General features: G+C 50.9%; 1 protein-coding gene across 1 annotated transcript in view; it reads left to right on the plus strand.

Moving 5' to 3' along the window:
- SH3PXD2B (SH3 and PX domains 2B) overlaps positions 1–21,476 on the plus strand; it is a gene marked incomplete at its 5' end in the record, with an annotated part of 67,441 nt that overhangs the window by 30,665 nt on the left and 15,300 nt on the right. Inside the window, 3 exons of the mRNA XM_080353071.1 lie at positions 886–961; positions 9,801–9,877; positions 13,846–13,937. Coding sequence (XP_080209197.1) covers positions 886–961; positions 9,801–9,877; positions 13,846–13,937 — 245 coding nt within the window. The remainder of the gene's footprint in view (positions 1–885; positions 962–9,800; positions 9,878–13,845; positions 13,938–21,476) is intronic.

Genomic DNA, 21,476 nt, shown 5'->3' on the forward strand with positions numbered 1-21,476 from the left:
GAGCTGGTTATCACAACTCTTTGCTGACTAAATATACTAAGTACAGTCACATCAGTCAGGAAATTATTGGTTGCATGCTGAAGATCCCATAAAATATCTCCCAAAGCCTGCATAGCACAAAGCGTTCCCCGAATGTGACACAAAACTTCATGGCCTTTTGCAGGCAAACATGGGTTGGTCCTGTGGGTCCAAGTCAGCTAATGCAAATGGCCTGCCATGGTGACAGCCAGCACTGGCGTTGTTTTCTTTGGAGTAGGTTTTTAGCTGTTCCTCAACCACCGGCTCATGCCTAGAAAGGATGTGCAGGTCCTTGAATGCGTCCAGAGGAGGCCAACAAAGCTGGTGAAAGGACTGGGAGGAGCGTCCTGTGAGGAGCCGCTGAGGGCTCTGTGTGTGTCTAGTTTGGAGAAACTAGTTTCTGATGTAGTTTCTGTGGCATCGTTTCATGGTGTAGTTTCATGGAGTAGTTTCTCTGACTATGTCACAAAAGTGAGCTTGAGTTAATGAGCTTAAAATATTCCTTTTTTGGGGACCTTATGAGAACTAGTGACTGAGGTCCATCAGGAGGCAACTTAGTAGTTGGAGAAGCGCGTGTTCCATAAATCACCTGTGCTGAACAGAGTGACAGTGATGAGAAACCTCCTTGGTGAGAAACGTCTTGAAAATAGTGGAGGTGATGCTGAGATCTTGTGCTTCTGGCCCTGCTTTGGATGTGCTTCCCTTGGTGCTGCAGGTCACTGTGCCCCAGCTGATGGTGCTGTGTACAATTGTCTCAGGACACCACTGGTTTGGGGAAGGGGCTTCACCTCTTCCTGGGGAGACTGACTTTGTGTCGTGCAAGTTAATCACTGACTTTAATCACCTCTCTTGCATTTCCTTTTCTAGATGCAAATGCTGGACAAGTTTCCGATGGAAGGAGGGCAGAAGGACCCCAAGCAAAGGATCATCCCCTTTCTGCCAGGTAGGCAAGTGGGCTCCAGAAAACCCATGCTGGTTGTGGCATGGCAGGAGGTTTTTCCCCACCTGTGTGTGAGCATACACATGCTTTAGCTCTTATCTCCTGAACCATCTGAGCAATAACGAGTTCTTGGCCTGTGCTATGTCCACTAAGACATCTGTATTTGTTAGCAATATGCCCAGTGAATGTTAAACTCCTCAGTCATTCTCTGTCCCTCCAGAAATCATTAGTGGAGAGGACTTTGAGCAGCCCCCCTTGCACAGCTTCTGCCAGTGGCACCCCCCCTGCACCCTGCTTGTTTTCGGAAGGGGCCAGACCAGCACAGCACAGGGTGAGGATGGTGTGAGGCTCCCCAGGAACTGCTCATATGCTGCTTTTCCTGTCCCGTGCAACTCAAAGGGCCATCCAGAAAGAAGGAAATAACAATTAATTCCGCACGTTAAATCAAGACGATCGAAAGCCTTGGCTTCCTCCCTTGATGATGGGGACTGGTTGCCTACAGCCAGGATTTCTGAGGCATGACGTGTGCCCTGCCAGCCCAGCGTGCGGCTGAGCGTGTGTGTGCCCGAGGAACAGACACACCGGTCCATGGCAAACTTTGTGGTGCAAGGGATTGCTTGTGGCCGCCCTTTGGTGCTGCTGCCGCGGGGAAAAACAGAACCCGAATGTGTCTTGCAAAAATACCCGGCTTGAGTGGACCTTGGGGGTGCTTCATGCACCCATCCCTAATGGCTTTGACCACACAGTTGTCTTCATGCCTGCCCTCAAGTAGCTGATGGACATTTTTAGAAATGTCATAGTACCATAATCACTTCCAGTGACTGTCACATCCATTTAGTGCAGCTCTTTGTGCTGTGCTCTGCTTCCTGGCTTTTCTAGAATCATAAAGGTTCTTAGTGGGCTTTGCTTTTCACTGACTGGTGTGAAGAAAATCATTTACACCCTTTCTGAGCAAAAATCTTGTCTGGGTTTCCCGTGGAGGGATTTTTAACTCTGAACATGTCCTTGCACTGTAACATCAGCAAAAGCAAAGCACACCTGACGTTAATACAGCAGAAAAGCCTTTGCTGCTCAAGTGCTCCTGCCAGCAAGGAGTGGGGAGAAAAAGTAGAAGCCAAATTGGCGAAGGGCATAACTTGGAAAAATTGGACATACGGTTTGGCTGTGCTGCACTTGCAGAACATTCCCACCAAAATGCTGCTATTTTTGGAAGGAGCAGTCGTGCTCGGGCAGCCTGGTCGGAGCACTGCTTCTCACAGCATGCTCATCAATATTTATTCCTTCTTCTTGGTGTTGAAATAGTTTCCTTTCGCTAAGAGGCATGTCACCGGGATTTCCGCTGGAGGAAAAAGGGGGTTGGAGTTGCTGGAAAAAGAAGCCTGGCTCTTGTGTAAGAAAGCAGTTTTGGGGAGTTAGGATGACCATCCTCTAGGGGAGCTTGTGCCTTTGTGCGTGTCCTCTGCAGAGACGTTTGCCCTTTTGAGACAGGATTAAATAATACCATTTTCAGTCACATGTTCGCTTGGAAAACTGCTAGTCCGTGCTTCTTCCAGACATTTTTCTTGACATTTCATTTCTGCGGTGGCTTGCAATAGCTAAAGAGAGACTATTAATACATAACAACTGGCACCTGCAGCTTTACCACTTGTACTTTCAGGTGCCAGCACAGGACAAGGGGTGTTGTGGGGAGAAGATCCCAGCATGGGAGCTGAACCCAAACTTTGTCTGCCTGGGAGTGCCATCCAGGTGAGCTCAGGGCAAACACCCTGGGTCTCTTACCCTGCAAAACATGGCTCTGGTATGCTTAGACTTGCTAGGGTTTTGTGTTCAGCTTCTGAGAGTACTGTAGTTTGCTCCCAGTCCCGTTTTGAACAACATTTTTAGCATCTGAATTTCATTACCAGTGGAGATTTGGCTCCAGTAGTTTACTGAAAGTACGCTGCTTTCTGGGAAGCCCTTTGTAATGTAACATTAGATGTTGTGGCCACTATGATTCTCAAAAACGTCTCCTGTGACCCTGTACCTCCTGCAGCTCTGGCTTTCTTAGCAAACCCATAAGTGTCCCAAACTCGGAGTCACCACCGCGACCTGAGAAGGTGCCATCTGGGTTTGTCTGTCAGGCTGGTTTCCTGGAATGGGAAGAGAGTTCCATGCTTACTCTGTAGTTACAACATCCAGCCCACAAAGAGCTCTGTTTGCTTTGTGTCGATTCGCTTTGTTAATGTTTGCTTCAAGGATCTGACTTCTTGGAAATTTCTAGAGACTTTTGATCATTTGAAGTAGGTTTTTGATGGTATCAGAAAATACTCTCGTAAGTGCAAGTCCTTCAGCCCACTCAGCTCTTCTGAAGTGGAGTCATAACGCTGGGTCCTTTGAAGCAGAGCAATTGCACTTGATGTTTGGGGCCAGGGATTGTCCCTGCCCCGGTGTTGGCACCACCCTCATCCCATAGCACGGCTTGGTGGGGTCCGGTTTGTCCTGATGGGACATCGTGGTGCTGCTGCCCCGTGCCTGAAAAGCCTCTGCCGCCACAGAGCGGGATCTGAAGTGGACTCTTGGCTACTTCTGCTGGCTTTGAGCCGCCGGCACAACCTGCCTGGCTTTGTGTGGCGCTGAGGATGGCCCCTGGGACAGCTCTGGTGGCACCCAGCCCATGCACGGCACCGATTGCCGTCCCAGGAGCAACTGTGAGAGAGAAGAGACCTGTCACTGTGTGGCCCCGGGGACATGGTGCTGGGCAGCTCCGTCCTCGCCTGCAGGAGTTCACAGCAAGGGTTACGTGCGTGTTGGCAGGGAGATGATGGTGTGGAGACCCCAGGAAAGAATGAACTAAGAAAACAAATGAGCTCAGCTGGGCCTGCCGCCTAAGGGCTGTGCCAGATCTTTCAGGAAACAGCTTTTATAAGGAGAGCGGAGCCTTCCAAACTCCGTACAGCCCGAGTGGCCTGGAGCAGATCCTGGCCAGTCTGCTTCGCTGGAACGTGAGCCTCAGCAAGGAGGGGTTGCCTGAGGCTGAGATAACTTTGGCCGTAAAATTGCTTTTTAGGAAGCTTTAGCTACAGACAATAGTGAACTCCCAAGAAGGGAGGAGGAGAAAGGGGGTTCGGTGAGATTCCAAAAGCAGATTGATGCCTCCTCTCCACGCCCTTCCCAGCCATCTGATCCGCTCAGCATGAGCAGCAGTGCTGCCCACATGCTTTGGGGCTTTTCTCCCAGAACAGCTGTGGGGCTGCTGATAGCTCCCCACAAAGACCCCTTGAAGCAAGTGGGGAAGCAACTTACCCCTTTTAGCCACAGCACCTGACTTTCCCCAGTCCCACTGTGTCTTCATCAGAGCTGGAGATGGGGCAAGAGTCCTAATTACTATTTTCTGCTCTGGTAAGATGCCCTAAGAGGCATCTCTGCTGCAGCACTGATGGGTGAGCAGTCCCATGCTGGCTGGCAGCCCATCATCAGTAGGGTTGCCTTGTCTGTTGGGTTTCAGCTAACCTTGCTGACATGCAGCCACTATTACCCAGGCAGAGTGCTGCACTGAAGCAGATGCTCTGCTTTTGCCCTTTGAGCTGTCTTTAAACAAACCACCTTTTGTTTTGCTCCATTGCATGGCTCTGTAGGCCAGAGAAGCAGAGGCCTTGGGAACATTTTGCTCCTGCCCCAGCAGGATCTCAAACTGAGAGTGGATTGGGCTGTCTCGATAGGGGCACTGTTTAATTTGGCTTCATTTCACAACATATGGGACTCCATGCTTCACCATACCCAGGGCAGCCCCAGAGGCACTTTGCTGGTCTCTCTCCTTTTCACCCGGGTTTGCCCACAGCGCAGGACTTTGCCAAACAGATGCGAAGTGCCGGGCTCCTGGAAACGTCTCCCACGCCTGCTTCCCCATCCTAGGAATAGCCCACGTAGCTGGCTGCTCCGTGGGCTGGGATTAATTATGTGTACATTTGGGGCTGCCTTTTTCTGAAGTGAGTTTGGAACCCGTGCCAGGGAAAATCTGGATGTGATTTGAAAGGTGCAGAGAAGTGAATTCTTTCCGTGGCTGTGGAGCTGGAGGAGAGTGGGGGAAAGTCCTTCGGGGTAAAGCAAGAGGCACAGACGGTTTTCCACTCTTGAAATATCTGCCTTGGTTCATGGCTGTGCTTAGCAGGGTGATTTTTTTCAGGTTCTCTGCCCCTCCAACATGCTGGATATCCAGTAACAGCTTTTGGCTGTCGAGGTGCCTCTGCCTTGGTTTTTTCAGCTCGTTACTCCCCAGTATAAGTTCAGCTCTACCTGGAGAATTCCCACAGAAGGGAATAATTTGCAGAGCCTTACCTGTTTGTTTGGAGGGACTAACCCCTCCTGTGGCCTGCCTGCTCTATCTCAGGCTGCCGGAGACCCCGATTCCTTATCAGCCCTTTCCCCAAGCTCTCCCCTGACACTATGCAGACCTTGCTGAATGGCTGAGGCAGCGGGGGCCGTGTCGCTTTGCAGCCCCCGCTCCGGAGCTGCCGCTGCACCCTGTGCCCTCAGTCCATCAGACAAAGCACAGCAGCCTTGACAAAGGAGGGGTTCTTCCAGTCCAGGGAGAGCAGAAGCTTTCTGGCTCCAGGGGAAAGTGGACAGACAGAGCATCTTCAGTGCAGCTTCCAGAGACACTTCATTTGCCTTGATTTTTAAAGAGTTGCATGTATTTTGGCTCTCTCAATTTTATTCCCTCTAAAGGATGGGTTGTGTTGGTCAAACTTCTCCAGTCAGAATGCTAGTGAAGAAGCATAATGCTGCCAGGTTGTGCTGAAAGAGCAGATGCTTGCAGAGCTCCTAACTTCTGCTGAGAAAGGGGGCTGACAAATGTACAGCAAGCAAGGCACATGCAACGCTTTGGGGCACCTCCAGTTATGTTCATGTAATGTATAATAAATATATTCACTGGAATAAAATGTTGTGTATTGTACTGAAGAAAGAACACTTTATAGATTGTAACTGGTACACAGAGTGTGCTCGGAGCCGTTGTCCTCCTTGGAGGCACCACTTGTTCCCTGGAGGTATTAAGAGGTTGAGGCAGCACATCCTGGAGTCTGGGCACTTCTTGCACAGGGAGACTTGCCAGGGCAGCCACTCCATAGTGCTGCCTTATCTCTGTCTTCTTCTTCCAAAATCAACTTACTTGACATATTCCTAGGTGACAAATGTTCAGTCTACTCGTAGCTGTTTTTGTGTGTATAAAGGATGGTGTATTTTACTGCTCTTAGTTGTGCAGTGACTTTTCTTGCGCCAGCAGGGAGGGAGACTCGCCGCTCTGTTTGCTCATGCATAACCTTATATATGTAGAGAAGAAAATCTAATCATTTCTGAGTGCTTGAGTGCATGGCAAGAGCGAGAAGCTGGTGAAGTGGAGCCTGCAGCAGTGCTGACCTTACCAGCCGATGGAAAACCCCACTAAACAGTGAGATGTGCGGAATTGCTTTCCTTCACGTTTTCCCCTTCATATTCCCCGTGCTGACAGTGAGGCTGAGGGCAGGAGCGCTGCCATGAGGATGTTAGGAGTAAGGTGAGTCTCTCCAAATGATATCCCTAAACAAAATGTAGAGGTGGTAGTTATTTTTCTCATATTGGAGCAAATTTTGCTGAGTTTGCAAGGATCCAAACTGCACTGAGGTTGTCCTTGCTCTTGCTGGATACCACAAGGGCAGTGAGATTGCTCCCCCTTTGCTGTCACTCTGTATCCCTCATGCTGCAGATTTACTGCCTGAACAGTCCAGCCAACTGGGAGACTCCAGTGTGGAAAACCAAACCCCGGAGACCTTCCCCTCTTTTCTGCTGGCATCTTTCTGTGCAGATGTTTCTCCTCGTTGCTGTGCAGATGTTTCTCCTCATTGCTGTGCACATCTTGCTTTTGCCCCGAGCCAGCTTACACTGTGCCAAAGCTGCGCCAGTGACCGAGCCCTTCTCTGCACAGTACCTGTGTGTCAGGCTGCTCCTTGGAAGGGACCAGCACAGCAGTTACCCACCGCAGTCATCAGACTTAACTTCCCTCTTGCTTTGGCCTATCCATCCGTTTCTTTGCCATGTCTTTCCATTAGGAGCTAATCCTGAGCCTTCTCCTCCCCTTCAGCATGAAAGAGCATCTGCAGCAGGAAGGAGGAGAGTCCACCTGGAGAATTAGCAGGACAGTGACCCAGTCCCAGGCTAAGAGTTGTTACGAGCTCCTGGAGGCAGCCAAGAAAGTGTAAAGCAGAGAACACTTAGAACGAGGTGTAGGTGACGGGCACCATTGCCTGCCCTGTGTCCCCTGAGCTGCAGCAGCAAGGGATGCAGATGTGGCATGAATAACGTCATGTGTTTCTCTTGTGTTATGTCGTCTTTAGCCATGTGAAAAGCCCCAGTGGACAGCTCCATTATTTCCATTTTGCAGATATGGTCTAAGGAAAATGTGTCCAGGAAAACGTTGCATCTCATTGACCCAGCAAGTTGCCCATCTTTCCCTTCCAGAGGGAAGTGGTTTCCTGCTCTCTCTTGCCTTTCAAGTCAAGGATTCATATAGCCCTACTTGGCAGCACTGAAAGGTGTGCAATGATGTTAATTAGGCATTTTGATTAAAAACCCCCAGCTTTTTGTGAGAAAATAAACTTCCTTGTTGAAAAATACCAGATCTAGAGCAAATCAAGAGAGGAGCTGGATTTCCTGCTGTTCATGTGCTCTGTGCCTGGGCTAATTTAAGATCACTTCAATTGCTGTGATATATTTATTCCAGAAAACTATATTATTTTTCTTATTCACTAGCATCTGTTTGTTAAACATTTAAATATTCTCACACCCAGAGCTGATTATTTCATACATTTGTAGTATATCCACCCATTAATGATTTCATTTTGACAGACATAAAACCAAAACAACTATTTCTTACAATTGCCATCGAAACTATGGTGATCCATTCATCTTTTTAAAAATCATCATTCAAGTGGAGCCCTGTGCAGCAAATATGCTATGATTGCTGATGAGAAGGGAAAACTGTTGATCATTTGCTCGTCTGATGGAAAATAATTGCTGTTGGCAGGGAAAGGAGCTCTGACCTGGTTGTTGCTCTCAGCCTTTCCCGACAACTTCTGTGTTCCCAGGCTATTCACCCTCAACATCTAAAAGACAGATTGAATAGAGGGGTGTTTTATTTTTTCACTGTATAGTAAAGAGTGCCAGGCTTGGCTCTGGCAGGCTGCAAGAAGGAATGCGTTTCAGAGCAGAGCATTTCCCACCATGAATGTCTCAGCCCCTCGCTGTCAGCAGGATGTAAATGAGAAGCAATCCTTCTGGTATGAGCTGGCCTGACCCTTTGCATTTCACTGGAGGGCAAGTACAGAGCTCGTACTGAGCGTGATTGCTGTGTGCTCCCTTGGACAGTCCAGTTTCGAAGGCATTCTGCATTAACTGAGCCTAGCAGGAGATTTGGCTCCTCCATAAAGTTCTGATTCATGTTCCTTGCAAACTGAAGTTGGGTTGGCTTAGTTCATCTCCGCTTAAAAGATGCATTGGCAGGCTGTGCAAGTCATGTGTGTTCCAGATCCCGGACAAGTCAGGGAGAAGCAGGAGGGTGACCCAACCCTGGTTTTAAAATTGTGGTAAGCGTGTGGCCGTTTTAACACATCCTGTTCTCAGGTAGCTTGGTAGCAACCAGCCTCTGGTTCCAGCAGTGCTGCTGTGGGGCTGCAGCTGGCCATGGTGTGGCCAAGGGCTCTGTGACTCTCCAGAGGGCTTTTCCCTGTTCTCCTGTTGCTTGCAAGACCGTGTGTTGGTATTCGGTTGTGTGGCAAGTTTGGCTTCTGGATTGCCTCATGGTAACCCCTTTGGTACGTGAAGGGATTGCATGGACAGAGACATCAGTTGCTCTCCCTGGCTTTGGTGGTGGGATTGGAAACCCAAGGAGGGACAACAAGAGATGAGACTTTCCTGTGGTACGGAAGATGTCAGGAGGAACATGAGGCAACTTCATTACCACCTATCCTGCTCCCAAAACCCAATTTTCCAGGTGATTGTATTGCAAAGCAGTGCCAGTTCCTGGTGCTTTGGGAAGTATGGGTGGGAAATCCTTCCATGTACCAGTCCTTTTGATCACCAAGTCTCTATGTGTGTCTGTTTCGCTGTCTGCAAATGGCTTTTGTCTCCTTAAATGCCAGAGAAGCTGTTCTCTGTGAAAGCAGCTTGAAGCATTTAGGACCCATTAGTCTTCAAAGGACAGAGGCCTGTGCCACAAGCCAGAGGGGAGGAAATGGAGTGGCAGGAGGATCCGGTTAATGGAGAACACAAATAAACCCCAGACAGGAAGGAAAACCCTACAGGTCTGACTCAGGGCTGCAGTCCCGACACTGCGGCTTCGAGGACCTGTTGGACATGGGAGCTGCACAGAAGGAAACCCTCTGGCTGGGCTTCTGCCCTCACCAGAGCCGTGTACGCTGAGCAGCATGGGGCCAGCAATAAGGGTCCGTTCTTTAACTTCACCTGTGGTCACAGGGATGTCTGCTTCTCTGGTGACTGACGGTGTTTGCCCAAGACCTGCATAGCCAGGACTTGCATGCCAGCAGCCTGTAAGGGATCAGGCATGTGCTTGGATAGCAGCTGTTCCTCTGTCATTGCCACGTTGGTGAGAGAAGATGGGGATGCAGCTTGCTGATAATTGTTTCCTCTTCTCTTTCCTTGAACATGCTTGCCACTTTAAACATGCTTTATTCCAATAAGATGTTTAATCTATGGGAAGGAACGGGGTTTTGACAAGAAGAGGATGCACAGGGAATAGACAGAGCGATTCAAAAGAGAGTGTTCCTGGGCGTTGTGCTGACCTGCTCTTCTCTCCCCACCTCTCCTGTTTTAGGGAAGATCCTCTTCCGCCGGAGTCACATCCGTGATGTTGCGGTCAAGCGCCTGATACCCATTGATGAATACTGCAAGGTAAGGGGATGTTTCTAGTGTCAATCAGCAATGAAGCCACCTTGGTCATGCTCAATCCTATTTGACCGATGATATATAATGGTGTGGCAAGCAGTGCTGGGAGGATGGGGAGCGTGGGTCGTCCCTCGCTATCAAATCCTTTCTGTGATGAAAACCCACCCACTGATTTGCTTTTCACTCTATGTGATTAATGCTGAGGGCCTGGGGTCCTGGGCTTGCAGGGTGGCCCCACTCCACACCAGCCTGCACCTGCTGCTGTGCTTTCCCTTCCTCTTCTCCTTGCTCAAGCTGCAAACCAGAACCAGCTTTCCCGATGGGCTGGAAAGAACCTGGCTGCTTGGCTGTGTCCTGCCTGGTGGGTGGTTTGGGGCAAAATTGTTGTGTGCAGGACTAGTCCTGAAGGACTCGGTTCCTCAGGGAGCTTTTCCTTTCCTGGCTATTGGGAGTGGACCTGCTGTTCTATGTAGAACACAGCACTTTCTGGGAAGCAAATTATGATTTTATGGGGTGGGAAACAGAATGCTGAAGTCCACAAAAAATTATTTTCACAAAAATCAAGTATGCTGCATCTCTTCATGTCAAAAAGTGCACTAGTGCTTGCAGCAGCCATGAAATGGTCTGGAGGTAGGACTGGTACCTCTAAAATCCAGTCTGAGTGCTATTGAAAACATCTATAAAGACTGCAAAACTCCAGGGAGAAGATGAAGAAATGGTGAAATGTCCATCACATTCCTTATGTGTGAGAGGTGTAGCGGTGACTGTGTCCTGGGACTTTGCACTGTGGGAGAGTCTGTGGGTTTTGGGACTCAGCCAGGCCTATGGAAGGGATGTCGTGGCTGGAATAACAAGCACAAGCATCAAGGTGAATTAGTAAATGCATCTTGACAGCTCTGTAGTGGGGCTGTGGGTGAAAACCACTGTGGGCCATGACAGCAGATGAGAGCAGAGTGATGGAGATGTAGTGCAAGGTGTGTGGACTGGGTGCTGCAAAGAGTGTGCAGGAGGCTGATGGTGCAAGTAACAGCTTGAATTTAGCCAGGTATGATCCAGCCCTGTCTTCTGAGTCACTGAAACGTGCCAGCTACATACAGACACACACGACCATAAATTTGCGTTTTTGGGAAGAAAAAGTCCTGAAGTGATAAAATGCTGCAGCTGTCTCTTTCAGAATGAGGCCATTAGTGGCATAAAATATAACAAATCCATTTGATTTTACAACTGGAACATAACGGCTGATGTTATATGACCCACTTAGAGAGCCTCTATCTCCTCCCCCTGCTAATGCATTACCAAGTAATAACCCGCACACTGTGCCTGGACTTCCAGTTGCTGCTGCTTGACTGTAAAGCTGCTGAGCTGGAGGTCGATGTGGGACCAAAGGCTGCAGAGATGTGGAATGAGCAAGGAGTCAGCAGGAGCAGAGAGATGTCCCTCCTGGGCACATCATGCTGCAGATGGCAGCCATAGGGTCCCAGCAGGCTCTTACTGACATGCCTGTCATTGGAGGTGGATGTCGTGTGTACTTGGAGAGTGGTGGTGCAGAACAGAAATACAGAATATCTCCTCCAGCTTGGCCCTGCTGAGTGAGATTGGAGGGTTAGGTGAATATGTTGTGAACAGGTTTCCCCTGGGTAAGGAAGTTTTTGCTTATGTGCCATCTCCTGTGAGAGAAGTAGGATGTCTTCATCCTCGGGGAGCTGGGGGAGATTTGGGGTGGAAGTAGGCTAGAGGAGCAAGGGAGGGAGCCACTGCTTTCACAAGGCAGTGCTGAAGGGTTCTGTTCCATGTCCCACCATCCTGAAAAATGTGGTAATTTAAGGTAAGGTGCAAGAAAAGGAGCAAAAGAATCAGAGCAACTGGTAAGAGTGACCAGTCACCAAATGAGACTTCAGATGACCACGGGAATGACAAGGAGGGGGAGCGGAGGCCTTAAATTTCTTCTCATTTCTCCAGTTTGTTCTCTTTGTGTTTTGTATCTGTTGGTCTTTCCCCTGGTGTGGGAACCGCCTTCCTCTTGTCTAAGGGATTTTGAGAAAGTGTTAGTTGGAGGGTTGATGAAGTTGAGATGCTGTGATGCTCTACCTGAACGAGACCGGATGGACCGCTAAAAGATTGCTGCTAGAGAATAATCCTTTCTCTCGCCCTGGGAAATGGATTTCAATGCAATAAGGCTTATCTGTCCCTGGTAAAGGACCTTTCTCCTCAGGCTTGCAGGCAGCAGGGCGGGTAAGGTGACTTGCTGTGGCTCCAACACCATGGGCTGAAGCCGCGTTCTGAAGGCCCTCCCCAGTTCACTCCTTTGGGTGGCAGAGCCAGAGGTGGGACAGATGATCACACTGTTTGTGCCACTGTTTTTGATTTGGTGGCCGTAGCTGCTGTAGACCATGGCCAGCTAGACTGCAGGGTGGCCTGTTTGACTTGGCCACCGCCATGCCAGCTGAACCAGCTCTAGGTGGGCTTCCTCCACCGTGTCCTGAGAAATGAGCTGTGGGTCTTGCCTTTCATCCTTCCAGCATGGGGTGTTTTCTGGGATCATCCCCTGCTCTCGGAGGACACGGAGCCTTCTCCAGGCCACAAAATCAGAGTGGTTTTGGCATGGGAGAAATGGTGTAGATCATGGGATGCCTGGGACTGGGGAGTGGTACCCACATGGGAATGGCATCCATGCAAAACTTGGTCTTTGAATAGCCCTTCTCTGGACCCAAAAGCTATGGAGTGAGTAGTTTTCTCTCTCCTGTGTCTCACATGATCTGGATCGCAGCTGGCCTGTGATTAGTGGTCTGACTGTCTGCTGTGCTGGCAGCGAGTGACTGTGCTGAACGGCTGGAAGGGCTTTTGGGGACCAGCAATTAGGTCAGTATGGAGCCACATCTGATCTGTGTGGTAACCCCGGGGCTTTGCAGATGTGGCTTTGTCTCCGACACAGCAATGAGCGGAGGTTTGGTTTGCCCACACTGCTGTCACGAGACTGCTGTGACAGCAAATGGAGAAGAGGGGGAATTATATAGAGAATGGGTTAAACCTCTGCTCCAGATCGAGCTGCAGCACTGCTCCCTGATTTCAAATCATCATTTTTTCAATTGCATGGGTTGGTTTCTTTACTTTTTGCAGTCACCATCATCTGTGACTCCATCCCCCCCGAGCAGAGGGCAGGACAGGGCAGCCCTGGGCAGGACTGCCCAGCCCTCGCTGCAGCCCATGCTGGAAAGGACCTACAAGAGCTTTGGCCCACGGCAAATATTGGTGTCCCAGACTCTACCTCCAGCTCCCAGACATGCTCACTCTCACCCTGCAAGCCCCACCGCTGCAGCCTGTCTTTTTGCAACAGGGGAGTGAGAAAAGCAGAGGCAGCTTCTGGCTGCTGCCATTTGACAGCACACGTGGCAGCCTTCCAGCCCTTGCCCTGCCAAGCTGGTGTGTCCATGCTTTTGCCTCCTGTTGCTTCTCTCCCTGCCTCTTCCCAAGCTGCTGTTTCCCAGTGGGGCATTTTGGGGTTGTGCTGGTCAGGACTGATGGCACTGAGAATCTGCCACGTGTAAACTGCCCAGCCTTTCCTGAGAACGGTGGTTCCGTGCCCACAGCAAGGCTGGGAGACTGAGCCCTGCCGAGGCTGGATGCTGGGGTGGATGTCCCTGTGGCTCTTACCCTGCGAGGGCACATCTGTCCAAAAGGCTGGAGTTGGGCTCAGCAGGGCCTGGGCAGTCTCTGCTTATTCTCCTTCAGTCTTCAGCTGCAGCTGGGGCGGTGCGGTGGGTGTAACTGGGGGCTGTCTGAATCTCGCTCCATTCCAGTGTGTGCTTGCAGTAGCTGTCCCCAGTCTGGCTCTGCACTCCTGTGTGCTGGGCACCACCTGGGTGCTGAGCTTGATGCCACGGCATGGTCCCCTGTACTCTGAGGGCCTGTCCTCACTCGGCTCCTTTCACAGTCCTGCTGCTTCCCATCACCAGTGTCTCTTGTTTCATCCACAGGCTCTGATCCAGCTGCCTCCCTACATCTCCCAGTGCGAGGAGGTCCTCCAGTTCTTTGAGACACGACCGGACGACTTGACACCCCCCAAAGAGTAAGTGGGTTGAGTGGCTGCCACCACCGGAGTGGTGCTGAAACACAAACTGCCTTGAACTTGCTGGTATCCATAAGAGTCTGACATTCATCAGTGGTTGCCCCATGGGTCACAGGTCTGGGATTTGGAGGTTTTCTTGGAGAGGGAGTGGGGGCTGCGCAGCGTGAGATGGGCACCTCTGCCCACTCAGACAGCTCCTGGTGTAGCGGAAAAGTAGAAACAATTCTCAGGGAGCCCACGAAATGTTGGTCTCATCCCGAGCCACTTTCTACTCACAAATGCTGATTTCAGAAACGTGGTCAGTCTGAAAAGCCTCATTCACATGGTTCCTAACGACCTCTGCCTCTTTCGAAAGGCTCTTTCCCGTAGCTGTGTCCATGAGCCCCATCCGTAACAACATTCCAGAGTCTTTCAATGCAAAACAAGGAACGTTTGCAAGGAATCTCGCGTGCCTTACGCAACTTGATGTGGTTATAAGTCTTGTGACTATGAGCTACTTTGGCCAGGAGCCACCCATCTCATACTAATCACAAGCAGCATAAATCTGAGCAGCCACCTCCATCTCCTGCTATGCTGCTCTCTCTTTTTATGCTGCATGTGACATGATGCGCGGCTCTACCAAAGGTTGAGCAATGAAAGAGGCTTGATTAATTGCAAGAGGAAAGGCAGTAAACTGATTTGACATAATTCTGTGTTGGAAGGGTGTGGAGGCTGATAAAGAGATTTTATTTTTCTGCTCTGAGCAGCAGCACTGAGCCTTTCAGGTCCCCAGCTTAGTCTTGTGCTCCTGAGGACTTATCTTCTCCTTAGGTTTCCATTTTTTTTTCATTCCCTCTCTTAATTCCCCCTTCCCCCCATCCCTGCTTTCCACTGTGGGCTCCTGTCTCTATTTGCTTGTCCTGTTATCATTCCTCCTGCCACTTGCAGTCACTGGATGAGATTGGTCTGAGAGCCCTGGAGCCCATTAACTAATTGCTTGCTGTCAGCTGGTGCTCTCATCCATCCTGCCCAGCTATTGCTCACCACTTAACCTGCCGCCCCGGCGGTCATCCCTCAGCAAAGGCAGCCGCGCAGGGGCAAGTGAGACAGACAAGAAGATGAGCTTGCAAGGACATTGGGTGGGGGTTTGTCATGGGATGGACAGCCCCTGGGGCTGGTTTGGGATGCGGGGGGCTGCGTTTGCAGGAGTTTTGGAGTCCTGCATGAGAGGGTGGTGAGCTGCGTTGCAAAGGGAGCCGCTGCTTGAACATGCCTGTAGCTGAGGCGCTGTCATACGTGGTGGATTGAAGGGCAGTTTCAGGCTCATACCCAGTTTCCTCACCTTTATTTTGTCTTATAGGCTGAGCCAGAAATCAGGTGCGGTGGGGGCTGTGGGTAGAACAAGGAGCACATTGAGATGTGGAGAACTTTGGGTGCTGAGCGTCAGCCCCAGGGCAGTGCAGCTCTGCAGTGTTTGAAGCTGTAGCTCCTGGCCGGCTGGCCAAGCCGTGATGGGTGCCGTGTCTCTTGTTGTCCCTCTGCTTTGGGTCCAGCAGGCAAGGGGAGCGGAGATACCAGTGTGAAGTCCAATCCCAAGCATGTGCTTGTGTTGTGGGTCCATCCTCAGGTACCTCCCGCAGAACGATTTGGGGCTGCTGAGCAGCTCCCGGGTGCAAAATTGCCTTCGGTGCAAAATTGCCGTGTGTTTGTGAGTGTGGCGATGGCAGTGCCGGATAGGAGAGCGGATGGTGCATCACTGAATCCAGCACCGGGTCACACTCCCTCCTGCTGCCTGCGAGCTTGCAGCACACAGAACAACTTAAGAGGTAACTCTTGTCCATTTGCCTCCAGCAGCAAAATGCTACAGCATCTCAAGGACACCTCTGTTGTGTTTCCTATCTCAGCCTGAATGCCAGAGGGGTATTTATTAGCCACAATTCAAAATGCTAATTAATAAAAGTCCTTGACTTTCTCCTCTGGAGAGATTGGTGGGAGCCCTTTCCCGAGCCCCGAGTGCTGGCAGGATGCCCGCTTACCAATAACGAGATGAAGCTGTGATAGACGGCTGGGCTGGATGAGACGTGATGGCGTGTCTGGGGTTTGGCTGGATGTCATCATTCATCCGGCAGATAAATACTTTTCTCCCAGAATTTGAAAGGGAGCCAGGCTGTGAACAGAGGGGAAAACAGAGAAAAAAAGCAGCTCTTTATGCCTGGTGGCTGACAGGAGGGAATGAGGGATGGAGAAAGGACTGGTCAGCGTTGTTGCCAAGCCAAGCAGTGGCTGTGACCCTTCCAACTCCCCATCCCTCGCCTTGGCTTCTCCTGCTGACACCTGGGCTGGTGGCGGGAAAGGGATGTGCCTTTGGGTGCTGCTGGATGCACCCTCTGCTTGTTTTGTTCTGGGGCACAGGTAGACGGTCCACCCAACTCGCACCACGCCAAAATGTGAAACCACTTTCAGGAGCCGCAGTTGACTGTGGTCTGTGGAGTTCTGAGTTCAATTGCAAAGGATGAATTTAGTCCTTGGATCTGGCAGTGTTTGGGAATGGGAAGAGGAGGTTGGACAGCCCGTGCTGTCTGCTTTCCCCAGCGCGGGAGCTCTCCCTGGGCCAGGGCTTTGCTTCTGCGTCCCCGCACTGCAGCTCCTCCAGTGCCCCTTTGCCAGTGTTGGGAGCACCAACGAAAAAGAGGTTGCTGGAGCTACCAGGGCTGCAACCTGAGTTCTCCAGCCTTTCCCCATCTCTCGGCTGCTCTGCAAGCCCCAGCCCTGCCACTGGCGTGCGCAAATATGGACAAGGACTGAGCGGAGAGGGAAAGAGTCAAATGCTGGCTTTGTGCATCCTTTTTCCCCCATCGCTTCCAGTTGGGTGGTAGATCACAGCTGAAAGCAGAGCTGAGACACGAGTCTCCAGCTGTCGGGGAGTGGAAGAGGGAGGTGAAACCCTTTCTCCATCCTCTCCGCACACACCCACCAACTTCCCAGTGTCCTCCTGCCTGGAGCGACCACTTCAAACAGGAGAGCGGATTGAGGCTGTGCTGTTTCCAGTGGCACTGATGATCAGTGGCTTCTGTGATGTGGATCCCCATCTAGCAAGCTCTGGACTGGGATAACGCAATTGCTCCCACCTCGAGGGGCTGCCTGGTGGTGGGACAGAGTGGAGCTGTAATCCGAACATTGGTTACTTTTGGGAAGCGGTGACTCCACAGAGCAGTGGCGAGGGGTGGAGGGAGAAGAAAAATGGTTATAGAAAGAGAAGTCTTCTGGAAAGTTAGCAATCTGTGCGGATGTGGGATTTTTCTCCCCGGTGTTGGATGGAAGCCCTGTGAAGACTCTAATTTCAAAGGAGAGGAATCATCAGATTCCTGCTCCCCATGTATCTCAGCAGATCTGCCCAGCAGCGGGATGCTCGGCTGTTGAGGTGGGAAGTTCCTGCGTGCATCCCCTTTACCCCCCATCCACCCTTTTTCAATGTAAAGCTGTTTTTAGCGGCAGCGGAGTGTTTCTGGAATAAGGCTGGGGAAGTCTGAACGGCTGGGCACAAAGCCACTGCTGAGTCAAGGCATTCAGCTGCTGACTCTCCTCGCCAGCTGAATTTGGGCTCTGCGACACGCGGGAGCCCGGGTTAACTCCACAGTGAAGCAAGATCCTAGGTGGTTATTGAATAATTGTCCACAGTGTGCAAGCAGGGTGCGCTGGGGAAGGAGCCGTCATCGTGCTGCTGTTCTCTGTACGGGAGGTACCCCAGCCATGAGAAGCCTCTTTCATTTAAAGCACCTTTCATTATTTTCTTTTTGGTAGCTGAGCACACCGTAAGACACTTAAACTTGTTGTTTTGAACCTTTTAGCTTATGAATGTGATTTTTTTTTCCAGTGTGGCACAGGTACCTGGAGAGCAAGTTTAGTATCTCTTAACGTGCTCCAAAGATGTCCTCAAGCACCCCTCCTTGCTCCTTCTGGGGGTAGTGGATTCACAGTATGAAGGTACCCGATTTCAGGAGGTCCTGTTGCCTTTAAAAGGCCTAAATTCCTCTTCTCTGAAGCATCTTCATCCTCATGAAGGATGAGATTTATTTGCACTCTCAGCAAAGGTTTCCCTGCAGCTGCCCTCCCCCTGGGATGGGGGCTGCCTCTCCTCCCCTCTTGCTCCCAGTTTACTGCAGAATGGCTCCTTTTCTCCCCGCTCCCACCAGCCTGGCCTGCCGGAGCTCTCTGGTCCCCCATGGCACCAGCAAAATGTCCCTGTCACTTTGGCTGCTGCGTGTGGCTGCAGCATTGCAGCTCCTCTGGGCAAACCCCACTTGCAGTAGGGCTGCTCACGGCAGCCAAAGCCTGGGACAGCGTTTAATTATTCCCTTCCTTCCTTTCTGTACATGCGGGCAGCCTCAGAGCTCGCATCCCCAGCTTGCATTCCTGCTATTTCTCCCAAACGGCCCTTGGCTAAAGGGCGAGGACTTGGGGGTGTTTGAAGGGCAGTTCAGCTCTGCTGCTGCAGATGTTTTCATCGCTGGTGTGGAGGACCAAGCAGAGGGGGAACATCCCCACTGCTGCTGCTGCATGCCAGGGGAAGCGCCGCTGGTGGGACAAGGGGGACGGCAGGACCCAGGTCCCACATGGGGCTGAATCTCAGCTCTGCTGAATCAGCAAAGGGCTGTGATGGCTGTGGGCTGCCTGTGCCATCCAGCCTGGGAGGTGCATGATAACGAGCTGGGACCCGACCAGATGAGGAAAGCGTACGCCGCTAACGAGGTTATGCCTGCAGCAGCCTCAGCAGCCCATCGTTATTCTATTAATTGAAGCCCTGGCCATGTGTGGTTGGGTGGGGGTGGCAGTGGCAGTAATGGATTGCTTCCCTCACACAGACTGACAGGGACTCCAGGCGGGCACCAGCTCCAATAAATCAGAGCAGGGAGAACTAGGCTAAAATGAGACTCAGGCGTGATGGGACCTGACTGCACCAGCTTGTTTCCCGTGTGGGCTGATGGAAAGGTCCTGCTGAGAGCTGTCATGCTCACAGCCATCAGCGGGTGAAAGATTTCTGTTTGGTCCAAAGCACCAGAAGAGGATGCTGGAGAGAAGCAGGTTTCCATCATTGCAACGGGGAGCAAATCTACTCCTTTCCCTTGTTTCCATAAATGAGAAGTGCAAACTCATAGCCAGTGTCTTCCAGAAGCAAGTCTCTTCTCCTCCTGCTTCCCCATAGTTCTTTGTGTGCTTGCCTTTCTTTGTCGTTGGGCTGTGCCAGGAGCAGAAGTTTTCTTTGTCACCCTTGTGTGGTGTTTGGGGGGTAATAGGGACGTGAAGTTGTGGGCCAGATGACAGGGGATTTAATAGATAAAGGGGAGGCTTGCATTCCTGATGGAGTAGCTGCCCCTTCTAGGAAGCCATTCCGGGAGCTTTTGCTGGTAAACTAGAGATCCCTGAGCTGATGGATGTTGGTTTGGATAAGGACGCTTGTGGCTTTTGAGCCACGTCCTGCTATCCAGACAAATGGCAGCTTGTATAATGACTTGTTTGTTTTGCAGTTCTCCTGGTCCCTACGTGCAGATTCCCCAGGAGCCTGGGCCAGATCTCAGCTCCAAAATAGTGATCTCCCTCCCTCTTGACTGATAGCTGTCTTTCCTGGGTGACAGCAGGTTAGAAGTATCACAGGGCTTGAAGCCAATCTGCAAAAATACACTTTGTGTCAGTGCAAGCTCTTTGCGTGGACAGTGTATTTGATTTTCGGTGCTAACGGGGAAGCTTTCTGAAACCAAAGGTTCAGCTTGGGCGACTCTCCAGTGGTGAAACAGGGGTAGCACCGGCACTGCCGTGCGGGGGACAGGGGCTCCATTCAGCGCTCAGTGGAGCATTTGCGAACTATCAGTTCTCCCAAACAAGAACTCTGTTGTACCCCAGTTCTCAGTATGTCTCATCTGCATAAACTTTGCTAAAACCTCTAACATCTCCAAGCTCGCTGAATACTTAGAAGATAAACTACCTCCTCATAGCTATTTTGAAGGCATTACTGTATTACAGAAGGATATTTTTTTACAAGAGCAAGGGTTTTTTGTGTGGGAGGTGTTTTCTTGGAATGGTGACCTCAGATCCATCTCATGTTGCGTGTTGATTGTGGCTCCTGTGTGGCTGGCTCTGCAGCTGCTGGACTTGTCTTCCTTTTGCTGGTGCTTCACTGTCCCTCTCTTGCTTCGTGTAAGTCCATTAAGACTTTCAGTGTCCACAATATCCTACAGTGAGCAGTTCAACAGCTCACCTACATGTTGCTGAAGAGCAGCCAGTCTCTGTTCTGTTAGCTTTGCCTCAAGCCCTTGTCACATGCCTGTGCTCCCATCTCCTTCCCATCACTGCATCCAGAGGGATGCTGTCTGATATACTAGCGAAGAGGCTTGAGAAACCTGATTCTCTTTTCCCAAAAGAAAAAGTTCTGTGGAGAGTGTTAATTAGTGTTCTATGTGTAAGAGTTTCCTTTCAGGATTGCAGTGGGTTATTGAAGGATGGTGAACTGAGGCCACTACACCTTGAGACTGTGCTCTAAGTGACACTCTGGTCACACAGGAGCTCTTATCTTCAGTGTTGCCGACCAGGAGCTGGGAAAGTCCTGAGAAGCAGCTGGAGAACTGGTCCTGGGTTTTACCGCCTGGGAAGCTTTGTGGGGCTGGTTGGCGGCACACGGTCACAGCTGTGGATCGGTGCTGTGTAACTGTGCTGTGACTGCCTGGTTCATGTGCACGGCCTGGCCGTTGCGGAGGTGGGAGCTAAATGAGTTTCACAGTGGAAGGCAGAGTGGCCTTTTCTTCTTCTCCTCTTCTGGAGCCACCGGTTTCCAGGAGGCTGTGCATGCAGGCTCTGCTTTGTGCTTTTCTCTGCTCCATGGGGAATGGAGGAGGAGGAGATGCTGCCGGGAGTTTATTGCTGTTTCCTGTCTTGTCTGAGCTCTCGTCCCCTCTGAGGCGGTGGGCTGGTGCAGCTGGTCTTCAGACCTGCAGCTCTTTGTGTCTGTGCCAGCAGCAAAGTGAAATCGCAGGTCTTTCCTTGCCCCCTCACTCAGACCGAGGAGCGGTGAAAGGAAACAGGAGGATGAGTTGCAGTAATGGGTTTAGCAGATGGCAGGGGAAAAAGAACAGTTATTTCCATCAGCACCCTCCCGTCAGCACGAGGGTGCCATGCCCAGCATGCTCATCTGGCCTTGCTTCACCTCACTTCCCCACCGCACCGCTGAGATGGGGTGAATTGGATGGGGCATATTGATAAATTCTGATTTAGCTCAGCAGTGCAGTTTCTGCTTAGAAATGTCTTTGGGTTGTTCTGTCCAGTGGATTCCTTCAATGTTCTCTGCACCTGGGAGATGGTGTTCAGCTCTTTGCACAGTGCTGTGGTTTCTGAACTTGACAGGTAGCCCCCAGTTTCTAGATAACAATGTCCCATTTGTTTCTAGTCTGTCTTTCTTGCATTTTATTTAATTTTATTGAGAACTATGTGGATGAGTACCACAGGTTTAAGGTGCAAAGAGAGGGAGGCACCGGGAGGTTCAGGCATTAGGAACAGGATGTGTTGCCAGGG

The sequence above is a fragment of the Nesoenas mayeri genome (genome assembly GCF_963082525.1).
Source record: "Nesoenas mayeri genome assembly, chromosome: 14".
NCBI lineage: Eukaryota > Metazoa > Chordata > Aves > Columbiformes > Columbidae > Nesoenas > Nesoenas mayeri.